Source organism: Anomalospiza imberbis, chromosome 13 (assembly GCF_031753505.1).
Source record: "Anomalospiza imberbis isolate Cuckoo-Finch-1a 21T00152 chromosome 13, ASM3175350v1, whole genome shotgun sequence".
Lineage (NCBI taxonomy): Eukaryota > Metazoa > Chordata > Aves > Passeriformes > Viduidae > Anomalospiza > Anomalospiza imberbis.
Window position 1 is genome coordinate 3,148,418 of NC_089693.1, and position 15,648 is coordinate 3,164,065.

Sequence of the window (15,648 nt, forward strand, 5' to 3'; positions counted from 1 at the left end):
CAGTAAAGAGTGTGGCATAAGAGGGGACAGCAGCAAAACCAGTGTGGGGAGCGAGGGAATCTCTAAGTCTGATTTTAAAGATGAATAGGAATCATTTACTCCCCCATGATTATACAAGAAAATGATATCATCAGCAAGATGAAAGACTGTACAGAGAGACAGCAACATTCTTTACTTCCCAGCTGAAATCAGGACCCAACCTGGAAACAAAAGCTTCAGCTCCTCTGCGGTTGGGTAATTAAACACAGAAGGGGCTGAAGAGAAAAGGCTTTTCATTCACCATCATACAGACCTTAAAGGTGCATTCAAACTTCTTTCCTGAAGCTGAACTTTCATCCAGCTACCAGGATAAAGTATTTGGCTCAAGTAGGTGGAAGTCTGAACTTCCATCGTCCACTGAAGAAACAGGACTTGTCCACATGGAGGTCAACACTCCTGTAATACTTTGGGTTGTTAAGAGTCAGGGTCATTTCAGTTTTGGAGGTTTAGAGCAACATTTTTGTCTGTCCAGCAGCCTTACACACAGCAGAAAGGCCTGGGGAGGTGAATTATGGCACTTTTGCCACAGGAAAGCGCTATTCCAACTCACTGGTGAGGTAGAGTTCTGACGGAGCCACGGGCAAAGCCTCTTTGTAGTGCAACACACGAAGTATTACACAGTCCAGATGTAGTTCTTAACAATGACAACCAAATTCTCACTGGAGGGATAGTCTTGCATGGCATAATTCACTACAAGTGAAAACTATGCGAGCCAAGAGAAAGATATAATCTAATTATTTCTGGTTTCTCAGGGCTGAAGGTGAGAGGCAAATTTAAAAGCAAACAAAGCTGCATTGCTCAATATGGAATGCTGCAATATAAAGAAGTGAAAATTAAGGCCCTGCACAAAACATGTCAATTTTCGATAGATATGGCACTAACATATATTAATATTTCTGACAAGCCAAGAATGTCAGATTTCTAAGCACAATATGAATCACATTAGAATTAAGAACAGCTGAGCCTGCACAACAGATTATACAAGTATTTATGAAGCACAGGAAATACTCAAAGCCAGCAAGTTCAGCTGTATACCAATATAACTAATAACTGTTATGCTCAATGTATCTGGTAAAAAGTCACTTTACTGACAAGATAACTACAAATTAACAAAATACTGGATAAAATATTGAACATCCGGGCAAAATACAGGGGGCATTAAAAATGCCCTTTTAAAAGAAGGAGTCTGTTCTCATTAAAAGTTTTTCTCTTATCAAGACTGAAGGAAGATCAATGAATTATGAAAGCAATTCCAGTTGAGCAAAGTTCTTCTTTGCTCAAAATGGCAGATTTCAAAAATTCTGGCAAAATAGCTTGAGGAAAAAAATAATCAGTGTACCCAAGCTCAGGAAGAAGAAAAACCAAACCACAAGATTCAATTTGCAGCAAAGACGATCTGAAGCTATTTATCAGATAAGACTGAAACTGCCCCTATCTGGACACCTTTCAAAGAACTCTTATTTGGAATCATTAAAGTGTTTTCTACTATTGGCTGAAAACAACTGATGAGGTTCCTAAAACAGCCCCTTAATTTAATTTACTTGGACACGAACAAATTAAAAGCAGAGTTACAGGATATAGTACTAATAATGCAGATATGTCACTGTAACATTTTTTTGTGCCCTTAATCAGTTTGATTCATTAAAATAGTAACTGGTTGTGATGTGAACGAACTTTGCTAAGTGTTAGAGTCTTACAAAAACATAAGATAAATCAGTGATCTGGAATGAAACACTGGAATAGAAGTCAATGAAAATGCAGGGTAAGATATTGTGGTTTTATGAAAAAAAGTATTGAGTCTTTAGCCAAAAAGCAAAGTCACGAGCAATATCACAAAAACTGACATCACATTAGAATTTTTCACTTAGACACCTTTCAATCCACCTGCTAGGATGGTCTTCTCTGGAGCAAGGAATATCTCATTCCTCATCCTCCTCAAGTGAGGTGTGGAACACAGGTTGTGAAGGAGGAGGGAAAGTCAGCACTGATACCACAGACAAGAGCTGGAAGGAGGTGGGTGCCCACAGACTCACAGACTGGTTTGGGTTGGCAGGGACCCGAGTTCATCTCATTCCACCCCCTGCCATGGGCAGGGACACCTTCCACTACCCCAGGCTGCTCCAAGCCACCCAGCCTGGCTTTGAGCACCTCCACGGATGTGGCACCCAAACACAAACACACCAGGGCTCAAGGCGAGGTGCTCAGGGAACCAGAAGAGGCCTGGGTTAATTTTCTCAGGTGGATTACAGATAAGTCGGGACAAAAAAGCCCCACGAGCTTCAGTCATTTGTCCACAAGAGCAGGAGACATCAGGACTGGTCTCCATCCAGCTGGGAACCTGCTCTGAATGACTTTTGGAGGTCAACCTTGGAGATTGTGTAACAGTTTTGGTATTTTCTCTCTCTGTGGCACAATTTTAACAAACCTGTAATCACAGCACTAAAAGGTGGGAATGTGAATACAAATCCCCACACTTAATTACTTTGCCTGGTTCAGAGTGGGAACTTTTAATTCAAGTCTTCCACTCATCAGGAGGGTGCCTGAACCATCAGAAAACAGTGATTTTTTTTTTTCCTGGCTCACTAAACATTAAATAACTCACACAAAGTTGAAAAGGAACAGACTCAAATACTCACACAGATTATTTTATATTAAGGACGTTCAAACTTCTTAGCCCAACAACCCACATACCAAACATTTCTTAAGATCAAAAGGCACATTTTCTGCTCTCTCCCTCACACAATCCCACACACCTCGAAACTTCATCCTCTTACCAAACATCCTGGGCACTTTATTTTCAGACTGACTGCTCTCTAAAAATTATTTTGTTTTGCTTCCTAACATCTATATTAAAACCCATTATGAGATGAGCAATATCCAAGAGAGCCAGGGGATGGATCTCAAGTTGGGCTGCTTGAGACAGACAGCTTGGAAGTCATTTTCAGTAACCCACATCCTGCAGTTGGGTTCTCTGAGGTGTGAAAATCAAGCATTAGATGAAGCTGAATCTAAATTTCTACTACTCCATGCAAATGCTATAGTCAGGTAGGAACAGATGAGAACCTAAAAATCCTACCGGTATTGGCTTGTAGGTGGACAAGACATAGACAAGAACATTTTCCAGTATCACCTTTGACTTGTCATGGACAAGGGCAGATCTGACAGTTCCAGAGCCAGAGCATCCAGAGATGCTATTCAAACTCACCACCTTGTATTTTAAGCACACTGTGAATGCACACTGCAAGCAGTCACACACTCAGCAAAGAATATAAGAACCTGCTGTTATGCTAATGTATATAAAATTTAACCTCTAATGGCTTCAAAATTAATTAAGTCTAAAATAAAATGAGTTTACATTGCATTGCACATCTACTTCAATCTGCTGTTTCTCAAGATTTGGAATGGAACATCAAACTGAAATATCTCACCATCTCAGGATGAGATATCAGAGTTTAAGTAACTCTAGCAAAACAGGCAGTGTTTTCAGAAGAAAAATAAAATTGCCTGCTGGTTGCTTATAAAGTTGGCTTGAACTACAGAATCTCTCCCAGTGCTCCTTCACAAAGTGTTTCACAAATACCTTCCAAAAATACTCTCCTCATTAGGCCTTAAAAGAAGGAGCAGGACTGCAAGCTGACCAACCAAAGCAATTATTTGCTATTTCACACCAGATTAAATGTTGAGTAACCACCACCTTCAGTGGAGTTACAATGATCCAAGTAAGAAATGAGGACAGAATTTAGTAGAACACATCCATTAACTTCCAGTTCCTCATGACAGAACAGGAGATTATCTATTTGGAGTCTATTAAGACTGCAAATAAATTCTATTTTTGCAAGTTAGAATAGAAGAGTTACGGCAAATTTTGTGGTCTTTAGGAAAGAATAGATGATTTTGCTGTAGATCAGTTATTTACAGACCTACATTTACTAAATCTTGTATAACCTGCCTATAAGCTTCTTTTCATCCACCTTTCTCCCTCCTTTTAGGACTATTTAATGGATGCTGAGGGGTCTGTAAAATAATTGCAGCAGATAAAGTAAAAAGTGAGGGAAATTCCACCCTGTAGCACCCACCACTCTCATACCCACTTGTTTTAAGTGTACACCAACTCTACCACATGAGAAACCTGCAAGTCTGAAGAAGGCTAGGAAATTCTTCCAGACCCTTTACAAGCATCTCTGGAGATGGTCACACATCCTTCTTGCAAAAATGACAACATTCAGAACTTACCTGGGACCTCACAAACAGCAGCTAGCAGCACTAGAGAGCCCAGATGTGGAGGAAACAGCTGGAGCTCTGACTTCTCCACTAGACAGACGGAGACTTCCCAGTAAAAGTCAGCACAGCTTTCGAGCCCAGATTTTGCTGTTCCAGCTGCACGTTGTGGTTCCCTGGGGAATGCACTGGCTGAAGAACTCCTGGTAGCATGGTTTCATAAAGCAGTGCATATACCTGCTTTGTTTCTTATTGCCCTGGGATTAAATCACACGCTGAGCTTTACTTTGGCTAATAAGTCAAGGAGTAGAATCCTACAGCAGAAACTCAGTGTGGCAGTGATAAAGGAAAAAGCAAACTTTAGTCTATTCCAATTTCCAAGAACAGGATAAAACCTTTGAGGTAGTGGTAGCCCCAACCAAAGCAGAGGGGAGAGACTTGAGCAAAGAGATTTTAAATGCTTCACTCCAGCCTGTCTGGGAAAAGACACAGCAGAGCCTGTTCTGTGCTCTGATAATTTTTCTTTCAAAGGTTCTAATTTTTTGTTATTCACTATGGTAAAAAAACCCCATGTTTTACCATATAAAATAAGTACACTTCTCTATCACCCAATTCTACCAATATATAAAGACTGTATATTCTAAACACATCATTTGTCGACAGCTTGTAAATCAGGTTTTTCCAAGTAGTAACATTAGCCATTAATTGTATTAAACTTCACAAGTGAACACTCAAACAGGAAATATGATACATAAACAGGAACCAAGTCTTTAGCACAGCATCCAGTCTAGCCCAGCCAAAGCCTGGCCAGTCTGGTAGAAACCATCAGCAGCAGCTCTAAACACAACTGCTGGTTGAACAGTGAATGTTCTCCCAGTGATGTTTGTGAAGTTTGCTACTGAGCAATGGAAAGAGCTTTTTTTTTTTTCTCTACTACCCTTTAGCAGTAATGTCTTGAAATCTAGTCTCTCTCCTCTCCAGTTTTTAGAGTCTAAAACCTTACTGCAACTTTTGGTTGTACATTTTTTTCATGACTGAACCCAAACGTTCCATTTTCTATTTGTGTGTCTGGAATATTCATACACACCCCCCTTTTTATTAGTAGTAAATACACCCTAAAATGCAGCCTCTGTTCGGTCATTTTTGTATCTTGGTCAGTGCATGAGCTCGAGGAGGAAAGGTGAACCTGTCAGAAAACCCTGAAGTGGCAGTGCTGGAATCTGAGCAGGGAAAACCCAACCACTCACAGTTTAGGACCAGTTTGTTCCCCCCTCCAAAGCCCAGCTCTAGAGTGAGTTTTGTTTTACTGGGAGAGTGAGGAGGCCCTGGCACAGGGTGCCCAGAGCAGCTGTGGCTGCCCCTGGATCCCTGGCAGTGCCCAAGGCCAGGCTGGATGGGGACTGGAGCAACCTGGGATAGGGGAAGGTGTCCCTGCCATGGCAGGGGTGGGACTTAAAGGTGCCTTCCACCCCAAACTATTCCATGAGGGTTTTGTCCATATTTACTGGCAAAAAAATCACATTACAACTCATGAGACATCTGAACTCCCATTTGTGGGGGCATTTTGAGTCCCAAATGCATTACAGAATCATGAACCCCGGAGAAGGGAACAGGAGTAGAAGAGACAGACAAACATGGAGAGAAAATGTGTAAAGTGGTATTATGTTATTAAAACATTACATTAGAAATAAACAGAACATAAACCAAAAATAGGTTTTAACCAGGTTTAACTTTTTTCTTTTTTTTTTTCTTTTTTTTTTAAATTCAAATTGACCCAAAGCAAAAACTTACATTGCAAAGGAAGAACAAAACACATGATGGTATTGGTAACACAGCATTGCATGGAAGCTGCACTTGTGGGCAGGTTTTTTCCTCCAAACCAGCCCATCCTGGTAAAGATGCCATATCTTTTCTTTTGCCTCTGGGTATTTATCTGAAGAGTTTGTCCAGATGTGTTCTCCTATGACTGACAATCAGAGCCAGAAAACCAAATTTTCCACGCTATCCCAAGGAAGCCAGAGTTATTCCAAGCATGAGTGATAGTGAATTAAAAAAAAAAAAAAAAAAGAAAGAAAGAAAACAAACCCAAAACAAAACAAACCCACTCGAGCTTTTCAAACTAACAAGTATTGTCTATAATGTAAATAGTTTAGAAATATGGTAATTAAATAATCTAAAAAACACTCTTACTCTGCTGTACATTTATAAACATAAATATTTACAAAAAACTTTCTGCTTTGTTTTAAAGGATGAGGTTTGCAGTTTGTTAATGATCAGAGTCTTTTACTCATATTGATTCTTTGGTGTGTTTGCCAATTTTTAAGGTTTATTAAAAGTGTTCAACCGTGAATTTAAAGGTAATGGAACGAGGCTACATCACAAGTCTCTATTATGCACTTCTCCTTCCACATTCTAGTCCAAATGAAAAACAAAGGTCAGTTTGTTCTTCAAAGTATTTGTGCACAATATTGAAAATAATAAAAAAAAGACCAAATTCCCCCTTATTGAAATTTGGGTAGCATTATCAACGAATAATCCTACTTTACCTGCACTTGAGTACATGGATAACCAGAGATAGTGCACAGAACTATCAGTAGGTTCAGACTCACAAGTGCTGTGGTGCTTTGCAAGAATTAAGGTGAGAAATCAGCTACAAGAGATGGCTTAGCATTGCAAAAAAGGGTGAGGGCTTCCTTCCACCCTGGGGAGAGGAGAGGATGAAAATTAATTTAAATGAAAGGCTTTTTACTGGCCTGAAACATATGTGTGTTCCCTTTTAGATGTCAGTTACTTAAAAGAAATAACCAAAAAACAAACCTCAAACAATAAATAATGGAATTACACATTTCTTCATTAAATAGCATTCTTGTTACCAACAAAGTCTTTCATAATTTTCTTCAGTCACAGCAACAGACAGAACAAATAATTTGCCTTAATATAGATTGCAACTAAAATATACTCTAGATTACCTTAGAAAATATTACTGTAAAAATTCAGTGGGGAAGGACATTGGTTTAGACCAACTTACAAGTGTAGTGAACAATACTAAGTCTGTTTTGTTTTTGTTTTTGTTTTTTAAGAAAACAGTTTTAAGCGCCTGATTCCATGTCAGAAAATGGAAGATTTGTGTTAAAACCTGCCAGTCTGCCCTGTCTCAGCACTGGAGAGCTCAAAGATTGGAATGGCTGATCTTCCCTCCACAGGGGCCAAGAGATTTGAGCCATGCACTCGAGCTCACAGCCCATCCCTACTTCACAGATACAACCAGGAGGAAGCACTACAAGCTCTACAACCCAGTGCAGGGTGTTAGGCTGGACTTGCTCGCTCACACTGCCGAGATGCGAACTTCTGGTCACTGCTCCAGCAGCTGGACTTGAACCGGTACAAGCTGGAGATAAAAAGGTTCAGCAGCCCATTGCCAACCCTCTGAGCCATGAATCTCCAAAATCCCTCATTGTCTGGAATCCTGATGCAATGCCAGGCACAATGGGGACAGATAATCCTCCTTGCTTGCCATGGTTCCGGTGCATCCATTAGCAGCGATAAGGTTCACTCTCAGGGAGCTGCAGCCCAGGGTTATCAAATATTAAAAGGAACTAGCAGAGTTAAATAATATGAGTTTACCTGCCTTACCTTGCTTTTCCTATTTTTAACACTAAGTATTTTGAAAGTGACAGTGTGAAACTTAAAAGCCATCATCATTCCTTTCATCTCCCACTTCGGTTGGTGCAATCGGTACAAAAGCATTCCTACTATCAGAGGGGCTCTTCTGGAGCCAGGCAGATGCCAAAATAAAAGTAGAGAACACTGGCAAGAACCTTATGCTGAGTCTGTAATGCCTTGAAAATAAAGAGAGGGAAACAACTGCACATATTGGCCCAATCTTTTGATCAAGAAATGAATTTTTTCCTATGATCAGAAACAAAACTTTGCAAGACACATTCAGTAGCCAGATTTCAGCACTCCTCTCAGTTTCCACTTTCAGATTAATTGCAACATTTGAACTTTCAGTGTCAGTGGGGTTTGCCTTCTTAGTTAATAACTTATGTGCACTTTCTGCTCTCTAACCTGAAACAAACTGAATTTCAGAGCAGTCAAAACAACACCCACCCCCCACATTGCTTTTAAAACCAATTTACCTTTTTTTTTTTTTGACACATTTTGGCTGAGAACCCGTAGAAAAAATCTCAGCTGAAAGTGAAATAAAGCAGGTTATACATTCATGAAATTCAGGGAGCAATAATGAACAGCAACTGCTGCACCATTTCTGTAATGTCATATCAACACTACAGTGAGGCAGCAGCTCCCGCTCTCACAAATAACGCACTGAGCCTAAATGAGGAATACTGGGGGAATCACACATCAAGGGAAAACACATCAGAGAGATTATTGCACAGGAGGCACTGTATGAGCAACAGAATACATTGGCTTCAAAAAAATCGAAATTTCTTTCCTCTTAAGTTCATGTAAGAAATACAGAGGCTATGCCTCTCTGTAGTGTACTGTCACTGGTAAAAACAGACTTAAAAACAGCCCATTCAACGGGCAATGCTGGGAAAGAGGGCCTGAATTTTTTGGGCATCCCAACTACAGTAATTAGGAAAAGAAAAATGCCAAAAAAAAAAAAAAAAAAAAAAAAGAAAAAAAGCCAATGTATAGACCCATAGACCCTCAAATTGTACAAGGTAACTGCACTTTTTTCCTCAATTTCCAAATTATATTAATACAGTACCCGAGGACACATCGATTATCCCCTCTTCCCTTTGTCCTGCAGAAACAAACACCTGGCAGAGACAAGAGGTCCTAACAAACAGGGCTCTGGAGGTCTATCTGTATCCTTTTGCAGGATTGGTGCCTTGATTTCCAAACTTTTATGTTCTTGCATCATTGCTCAGCATGCCAACTCAAACCAAGCACTTCCCTCGAGGGGCTGCCTTCCATCTCCACGGCAAGTCTGCACACATAATGTGAAAACAAACAGAAAACCAACAGCAATTTTTAAAATGCAATATTGTATAGAAAGCTTGGACCTTTTAAACTTGGACCAAGAAACCAAAAATTAAGACCTTCTAGCGTGTGGTATAAAAAACCCAAGGAAGTGTATACCTGCCTTCTGACTTCACAGAAAAATCAGAATTTGCATAGGATATACTTTGTGCAAGGCAACAAGCCTCTTCAGTATCTGGAATAGAACTAAACTTGCTCACAGTTCCTCTCTTCATGGATATCAGATATCATCAAATTTGTGTTTTAAGTAGTCTTTCATGACCTTGGCAATGGGTAGTTCATCGAGCAGTTTGAGGTTTTGAAGGCCTATACACTGACGGATTTTAATTCGGCATAGATCTTGCAAGTTTCTGGGCTGTCCTGGAAAGACAAAAGGAACACATAAAAATAAAATGATCACATTTTAAATGTATTTTAAGACATCATTTACTCTGCAAAGTGACAGGGGTTTGCTGTTTCCTAAGAGGGAGAGGGAAGGGAAAAATTACAAGTTAATACTTTTTAAATGAACTCAATGAAACCAGGGGATGAATCCTAAAAACATTTTTCTATGCACATAATTTTAGTGATGCCAGTGTAAAGTGATTTCACCTATGTGAGGATTCCCACCAGATGGCAACATATGCTTATGCATCACACAACAGCAGAACTCTTACATTTAAATTGTGGATTTTTTTTCTATCCTTGGGGGAAAAACCCCTCAGTCTTGCTTTTCTTTCAAACAATGAGACAGAAATTCTAAATTCAGCTGTAACAGGACTAGGAAGTTTCCTCAGAGAGTGAAGATTTATAAAAGTTGTTCCAGGATAGCTGTGGCAGAGTTGAAGACTGGGGTTTTCCTTCCCTTCTAATGAAAAGATAAAGCCTTCAGGCTTTGGATGCAGCCAAACCCTCCTCCAACAGAAAGGGATGAAAATGTGAATTAACCACTGTCCACACAGGAAAAGCCTTACTGGTATCACACTGTCCTAGCCTGTCCTTTCTCCCTAATTTGCCCTAAACAAGGACAAATACAAACTTCAGCATTCCTGGCAAGGATTTTCCAAAATAATCAATTCTCTTTCAAGCTCATTCTTACCAGGAAACTATTCAAAATCAAACACCCTGAGAAACAACTGGGGTTTGGTCCCTCTATCCAAAATAATCTCAGAAACCTTAATCAAGTCTTGTATCTGAATGAACCCAGCAATGGATCCCAAGGAATAAAGAAAGACAAAAAGAGCAGAACAACAGACATTGAGAAATCCTGCCCCAATAAACCCTTCTAGCTTTCAGCACTGGTGCCTTTGGGCCTTCCTAGCCCAGAGATTGCACACAGATCTATGTCTTTAATAGCTGAGAATAGCTTGCCCTTTGTAAATCTGTCTAGTGCTTTTTGAACCCATTCATACTTTCAGTATCCAAAACATCCTGTGGCAGCAAATTTCACAATATAATTAGGCGTTGGCTGGAAAACTGCAAAGTAATTTTATTTATTTTAGATCTGCTTCCTGATGGCTTTGTTGCATGCCTGCCATTCTTTTGAGTTACAAGGAAAATAATGAATAATTGTTCCCACGCCAGTCATGATTTTACATACCTTTATATAAACCTCCATCCTCCACTCATGCTTGGTACCTCTTCCCAAAGCTGAAAACTCCAGCTAACAACCCCCAACATGGGAACCATTCCAAACCTCTGAACAAACTGCCTGCCTTTGTGCTTTTTCCTCATTCTGCTACAGCTTTCTTGGAGTTATTCCAGTAACACATCAAAGCTGTGCTAATCAATATTTTGATCATTGACTTAACTGTGCAAGCCTCTTTTTCTTAATTTTTTTTTTCCTCCAAGCCAAGACTTGGTTATGGGACCTGATGACTGTCAAATTCAAAATACTCAGCACCCTGAACAATGTAGGTGCTTCTGTTGGTATCTACAGAAATGGGCTGACAGACAGGTAGGGATTTTTAGACAGTGGGATTTATCTTAAGCACTAAAATTATCCTGGGCAAGCCAGCAGAAGTAATGCATGAAAATGGTCTCAGTCTGCTTTTAAAGAAATTAGGTTTGAAATTTAAAAAACATGAAAATTTGAGTTTCCTTTATGTAAGTTGAAAATACTTTTATTATACTTATCACCACCTAAATGTCAATTTATTTTTAGTTAAATCCTTCACCCATGACTTAGAACACAGACCAATGGTTACTTTGTCCACCAGTGGTTTCTTCTTGGCAATTTTTTTTTTCCACCTGAAGGAAAGAATTTAGGCAACTCAGACAACAGCAGAACACTCAAACTTCAGGGAAAGGAAAGTTATTTTGGTAAGAAACCAAGCAATCTTAATGGTGATAAAGAAATAGTTCTGATGCTTTAAAACAGGGTTCAGAAAGCAAAAGTTCACTGCAAACAGCAGCATTAGAAATGACGAAGGACTAGAGGACTTTTTGTATTTTCTGTAGTAGAGTACACAATAAATCAGCTATGAGACACTGATTTCTGGTTTCAGAAATAAATGCCTTTTAATTAACATCCTAGGTGGTTTTTGAGAACATAAAAGAACAGACAACTTAAAATACCCAGAAGAAATTGGTCATCAGTAATTCAAAAAGACCCGATTATCAAATGTATGACATTTTCCCCTGATAAGCCTAAAAAATATTTCCTGAGAATGTGCTAACAATGGACATTTCCAGTGTTAAGCACCAGTTGCTACATCTAGTGGCTGCTGGTGTCTTAGGTCACGCCTTGCAAATTCCAGGGTTATTAATGCATTTGTGATTTATTAGAAACGGTGTCTGGAACACTTACTCATTCTTGGTTGCATCTGAATGAAAAGGAAAAAAAAATAAAGGATTACGGACCGATGTCAGTGAACCTTAGTTTGGCAAATGAAAAATGTTATTAGTAACTTGGCAAAGTACGACAAGTTAAATGATGAATAAAGTTCTCTTTAAAAACCATTAGGAAGTTGCAACTTTGGTTATATGCTGCATCACAAGTTTGGGAAGTTATTTAGGCAAATAAGCTGGAAAGGAAGAGAATTAAAAGAGAAAGAAACAAAAAAACCCCACAAACATGAAAGGTACGATTGGCCTAATTACCACTATCATGCAAAACAGCCCCATAAAACTACTGATCACCTTAAAAACATCCAGCACATCCCTGAAGGCCACCTTGTTGCTGTTACTCTGGATTTGCTCATGTGTTCACCACATCATTACACACTGCAGTCAATTTTGCAAGCTTTAAAGCAGTAATCAAATAAATTAGAAAGTATTAATTACAGGAAAAAGAAGCATAATTCATCTTTTGCCTTCCAGAGCTTGTGCTGGAAGGGAAAGCAGAAATCCCCACCAATGCAATTCTTGTGTACAGCGTCCCAAACCTGACAGAAAAGCTTCTTCCAAACACAAGAAATGTTAAGGCATGAGTTTAAAGAATCAAGAGGAATTGCTTTTTGATTTTTTTCTAATCTAGATGCAGCAGACTTCAATATGTATCAAATTTAAGCATTTTCCTAAATCAGTTCTTCAGCTGCTAACAAAGTACGTTTCTGAGCTTTTCCCCACTTAAATTATTATTTGACTTGAATAAGAAAATGAGCCTTTTAAATTATTATTAAAAGATCAGCTTTTTCTGGTAAAGCAAAGGAAAATAATGATGTTTGAACAGCAAGAAGTGATTACAATTAATCTGATTTTCCACTCAAAACTCCATTCCTTTTCTTTTTGCAGTTTCAAGATTTTTCTGGCATGACATCGGAGAGTTTGCTGTTGTATCCCCAAGGCAGACAAAACTTCCATTTAGGATTTGCTACCTGGCCAAAGAACTGTGTCCCTGTTAAAACTGCTCTGCATTTATACCTGTGCCTTCCCTCTGCAGACAGTGCTCCCCAAGAAATAAAACACCAACTCATCCAGTAAATCTATATTTAAGGACCAATAAGGCATATTTGTGATGCCTCTGACAACACTGGGGACTTTCATCCAGTGCTGTAAAGCTGGAAAAGGGGAATCCCTACCCATTTCCTCCACTGCAGATAGAGAGAAAAAAAATCCATGTAAAAAGGCAACAGTCATGAATTGACCTTTCTGTTACCCAAGAGAAAACTTGGGAATAAGTGAAATTAATACATTGTAGGCTGCAAGAAGATCCCCTCTGATGTATTGTTCTAACTACTAAAAGAAAAGTACTTTTAAAGCAAACAATCAGTGCCATTGGTTTCAAGTGGATAGGCTGATTCTGAAGAAATAAAAAAATGAAAAATAACATCAGTGACATATTTCAGAAGCCGCCCACAGTTTTCTCTACAATATTAATGCATCTCTCCAAAAACCCTTAGAGTGGTGTTTCTCAAACTGAGCCTCTCCCCCTCCTGGGAATTCTGAAAGGCTGAAAACAGTAGCGAGAAACCATTTGGTAATTTCTTTTTAGCTACAAAGGGAACTTAAAAATAAAAATCTTCTGAAACATTTTACAAAATATGGTGAAACCAGGCTGATGTATGCTGGCAACAGCTCAGTTCCTCTATAATACCAGGAGAAGTATTTATTTCTGCAGCAAGTCCTTAAATCCATCCCTTATTTCACAGTGGTGAAGGAATGCAGCCAGTGCTGGCAATTAAACTGAGTTCTGAATTTGTTGGCTTTTTTGGGGGGGGGGAAATGAAAAAAGATAATTGAACTTATCAGCTGGAAACTCACACCTGCCAGCCATGAAACACTGGGGAGGATGCACAAAAATGGGATCACAGGGAAAGGCTGGGATCACCGAGGGAATGACTGAGGCTGAGCTGAAGGGGAACTCGGCTGCTCAGTGCAGCAGGTCTAAAGTTTAGGAAATGCACTGCTTGTACTCTGTAAAAAACAACAGCAGAAGAATTGGAGAATATTGGAATAATTTCCAGCATTCAAAAGGTCGGAAAGAGCTAACATCAAAAATCTATAGGTCTAAAATATTAATATCAGACATGCAGGGATGAGTTCAGAATTAAGAGTGTGCATTGAGAGCGTGAACAAATTCCTCCAGCTCGACAGGACACAGAGAGCTTTTTAACTGGCTATCATACAAGTTATTTTAAAAGTTCTAATTTAATTTTGTGTTCAGTGTGTCTCTGCTAGAATGTCTGAGCCCGACATATGCTTTCATTGGTCTCTGAAAAATAATTCCCCACAATGAGTTTTAGATGTCTATTAAATTTCACTCTATCTGGCACAGAAATTATGTACTATTTTGGACTGAAAATTCCTATATGAAAAAGCAGAATGTCAGTGAGGCTCAATGTTATACTTAACAGGTGTATTTGGCAATGAAATTAAGATCTGAATATGCTTGCAAAGGTATTTAAAAAAAAAAATTGTGACATCTCTGTAAATTCAGTCTCACTGAAATTGCTATGGAAATGCAGCTAAGAATTTCAACACCATAATGTTTATCTATTTTTAGGAGGCAGTAAATAAAGTGCTCTGAACATCAAGACAGGCTTAAGACGCATTGTTAAGCTATTTTAAAATTATTTCTGCAGAGTACAGCATAGGTGTATGGGAGTAGAGCATGCTGTACCTTAAGTGTCACATATAAAAATAGTCTTTGATTCTTTTATGAAGGCCTCTTAAAAAATTATTTCAAAGTAAATAACTGTATATAGCTACACAATATGATTCAACTACTTAATACAGTCAACTGCAGAATAGAAAATTATAAAATAACCCCCTTATCTCAGGTCCCTGTGTAACTGGACGACAAAGCAGACCTCAATCATCGCTGCAAGATTTCCAGCAGCACCCAAGTAAACAAGTAAAGCCTGAGATTCCAGTTAAGATCTGCTATGTTATTACAAACATGAAAATACCATTTCTTTTGCAATTATCCATGAAATAAAATATGTAGAAATCTACTTAATTCACTATGACACTTCTGTATTTATAAAAGTTAAAACTATGCAGAGAGAAACTTTTTAAAATCTTCTTCCAGTTAAAAAATAAAATTGTAGCGAAAAGTTATCTTGATTTAGCCAAGGGATAGAGACAAAGGATGCATAGGATTAAGGATTTCCTTAACAGAACTTCTGTCTCAGTTATTCTGCATATTTACAGTGCTATATAAATTTAAACACAAAATTACACTCTCTAGTCAAAGCCAAAGATTTGCCCTTTGAAAAATCAGAAAAGGAATGCAGCTGAAACTTTCGCAGTTAAATTCAGTGGGTGAGCTTTAGATGATGTTCCAGAACTGAACTGAGTTCTTTGGTACCTGTTTCCACACCAGCCACTTCACACTGCTCTGGCCAGGTCATTTCCTGAGCTCTGCCTCAGCAGAGACCAGCAGCTCCTCACAGCCCCTCCTGCTCCCAAGCTGAACACAGATTCAGTTAAAGGAGGGCTATGGGGAGGGGGAAGTTTCCA

The 15,648-nt window shown here is 38.9% G+C and overlaps 1 protein-coding gene across 8 annotated transcripts in view; it reads right to left on the reverse strand.

The window, feature by feature from the left end:
* Nucleotides 1-5,892: 5,892 nt before the first annotated feature.
* ASB7 (ankyrin repeat and SOCS box containing 7) overlaps nt 5,893-15,648 on the reverse strand; it is a 29,694-nt gene continuing 19,938 nt past the window's right edge. Inside the window, exons 6-8 of one of the 8 annotated variants that reach the window (XR_011003627.1) lie at nt 9,527-9,624; nt 9,049-9,211; nt 6,305-8,454 (exon numbers count right to left, since the gene is read on the reverse strand). Coding sequence is in view for 2 of the 8 variants with exons in the window: in XM_068203618.1 (XP_068059719.1) it covers nt 9,149-9,211; nt 9,527-9,624 (161 nt within the window). In the remaining 6 variants the exon portion in view is untranslated. Of the gene's footprint in view, nt 9,212-9,363; nt 9,625-15,496; nt 15,599-15,648 lie in introns of those variants that run through there. The other 7 variants (XR_011003631.1, XM_068203618.1, XR_011003629.1 and 4 more) reach the window with 7 other exon arrangements.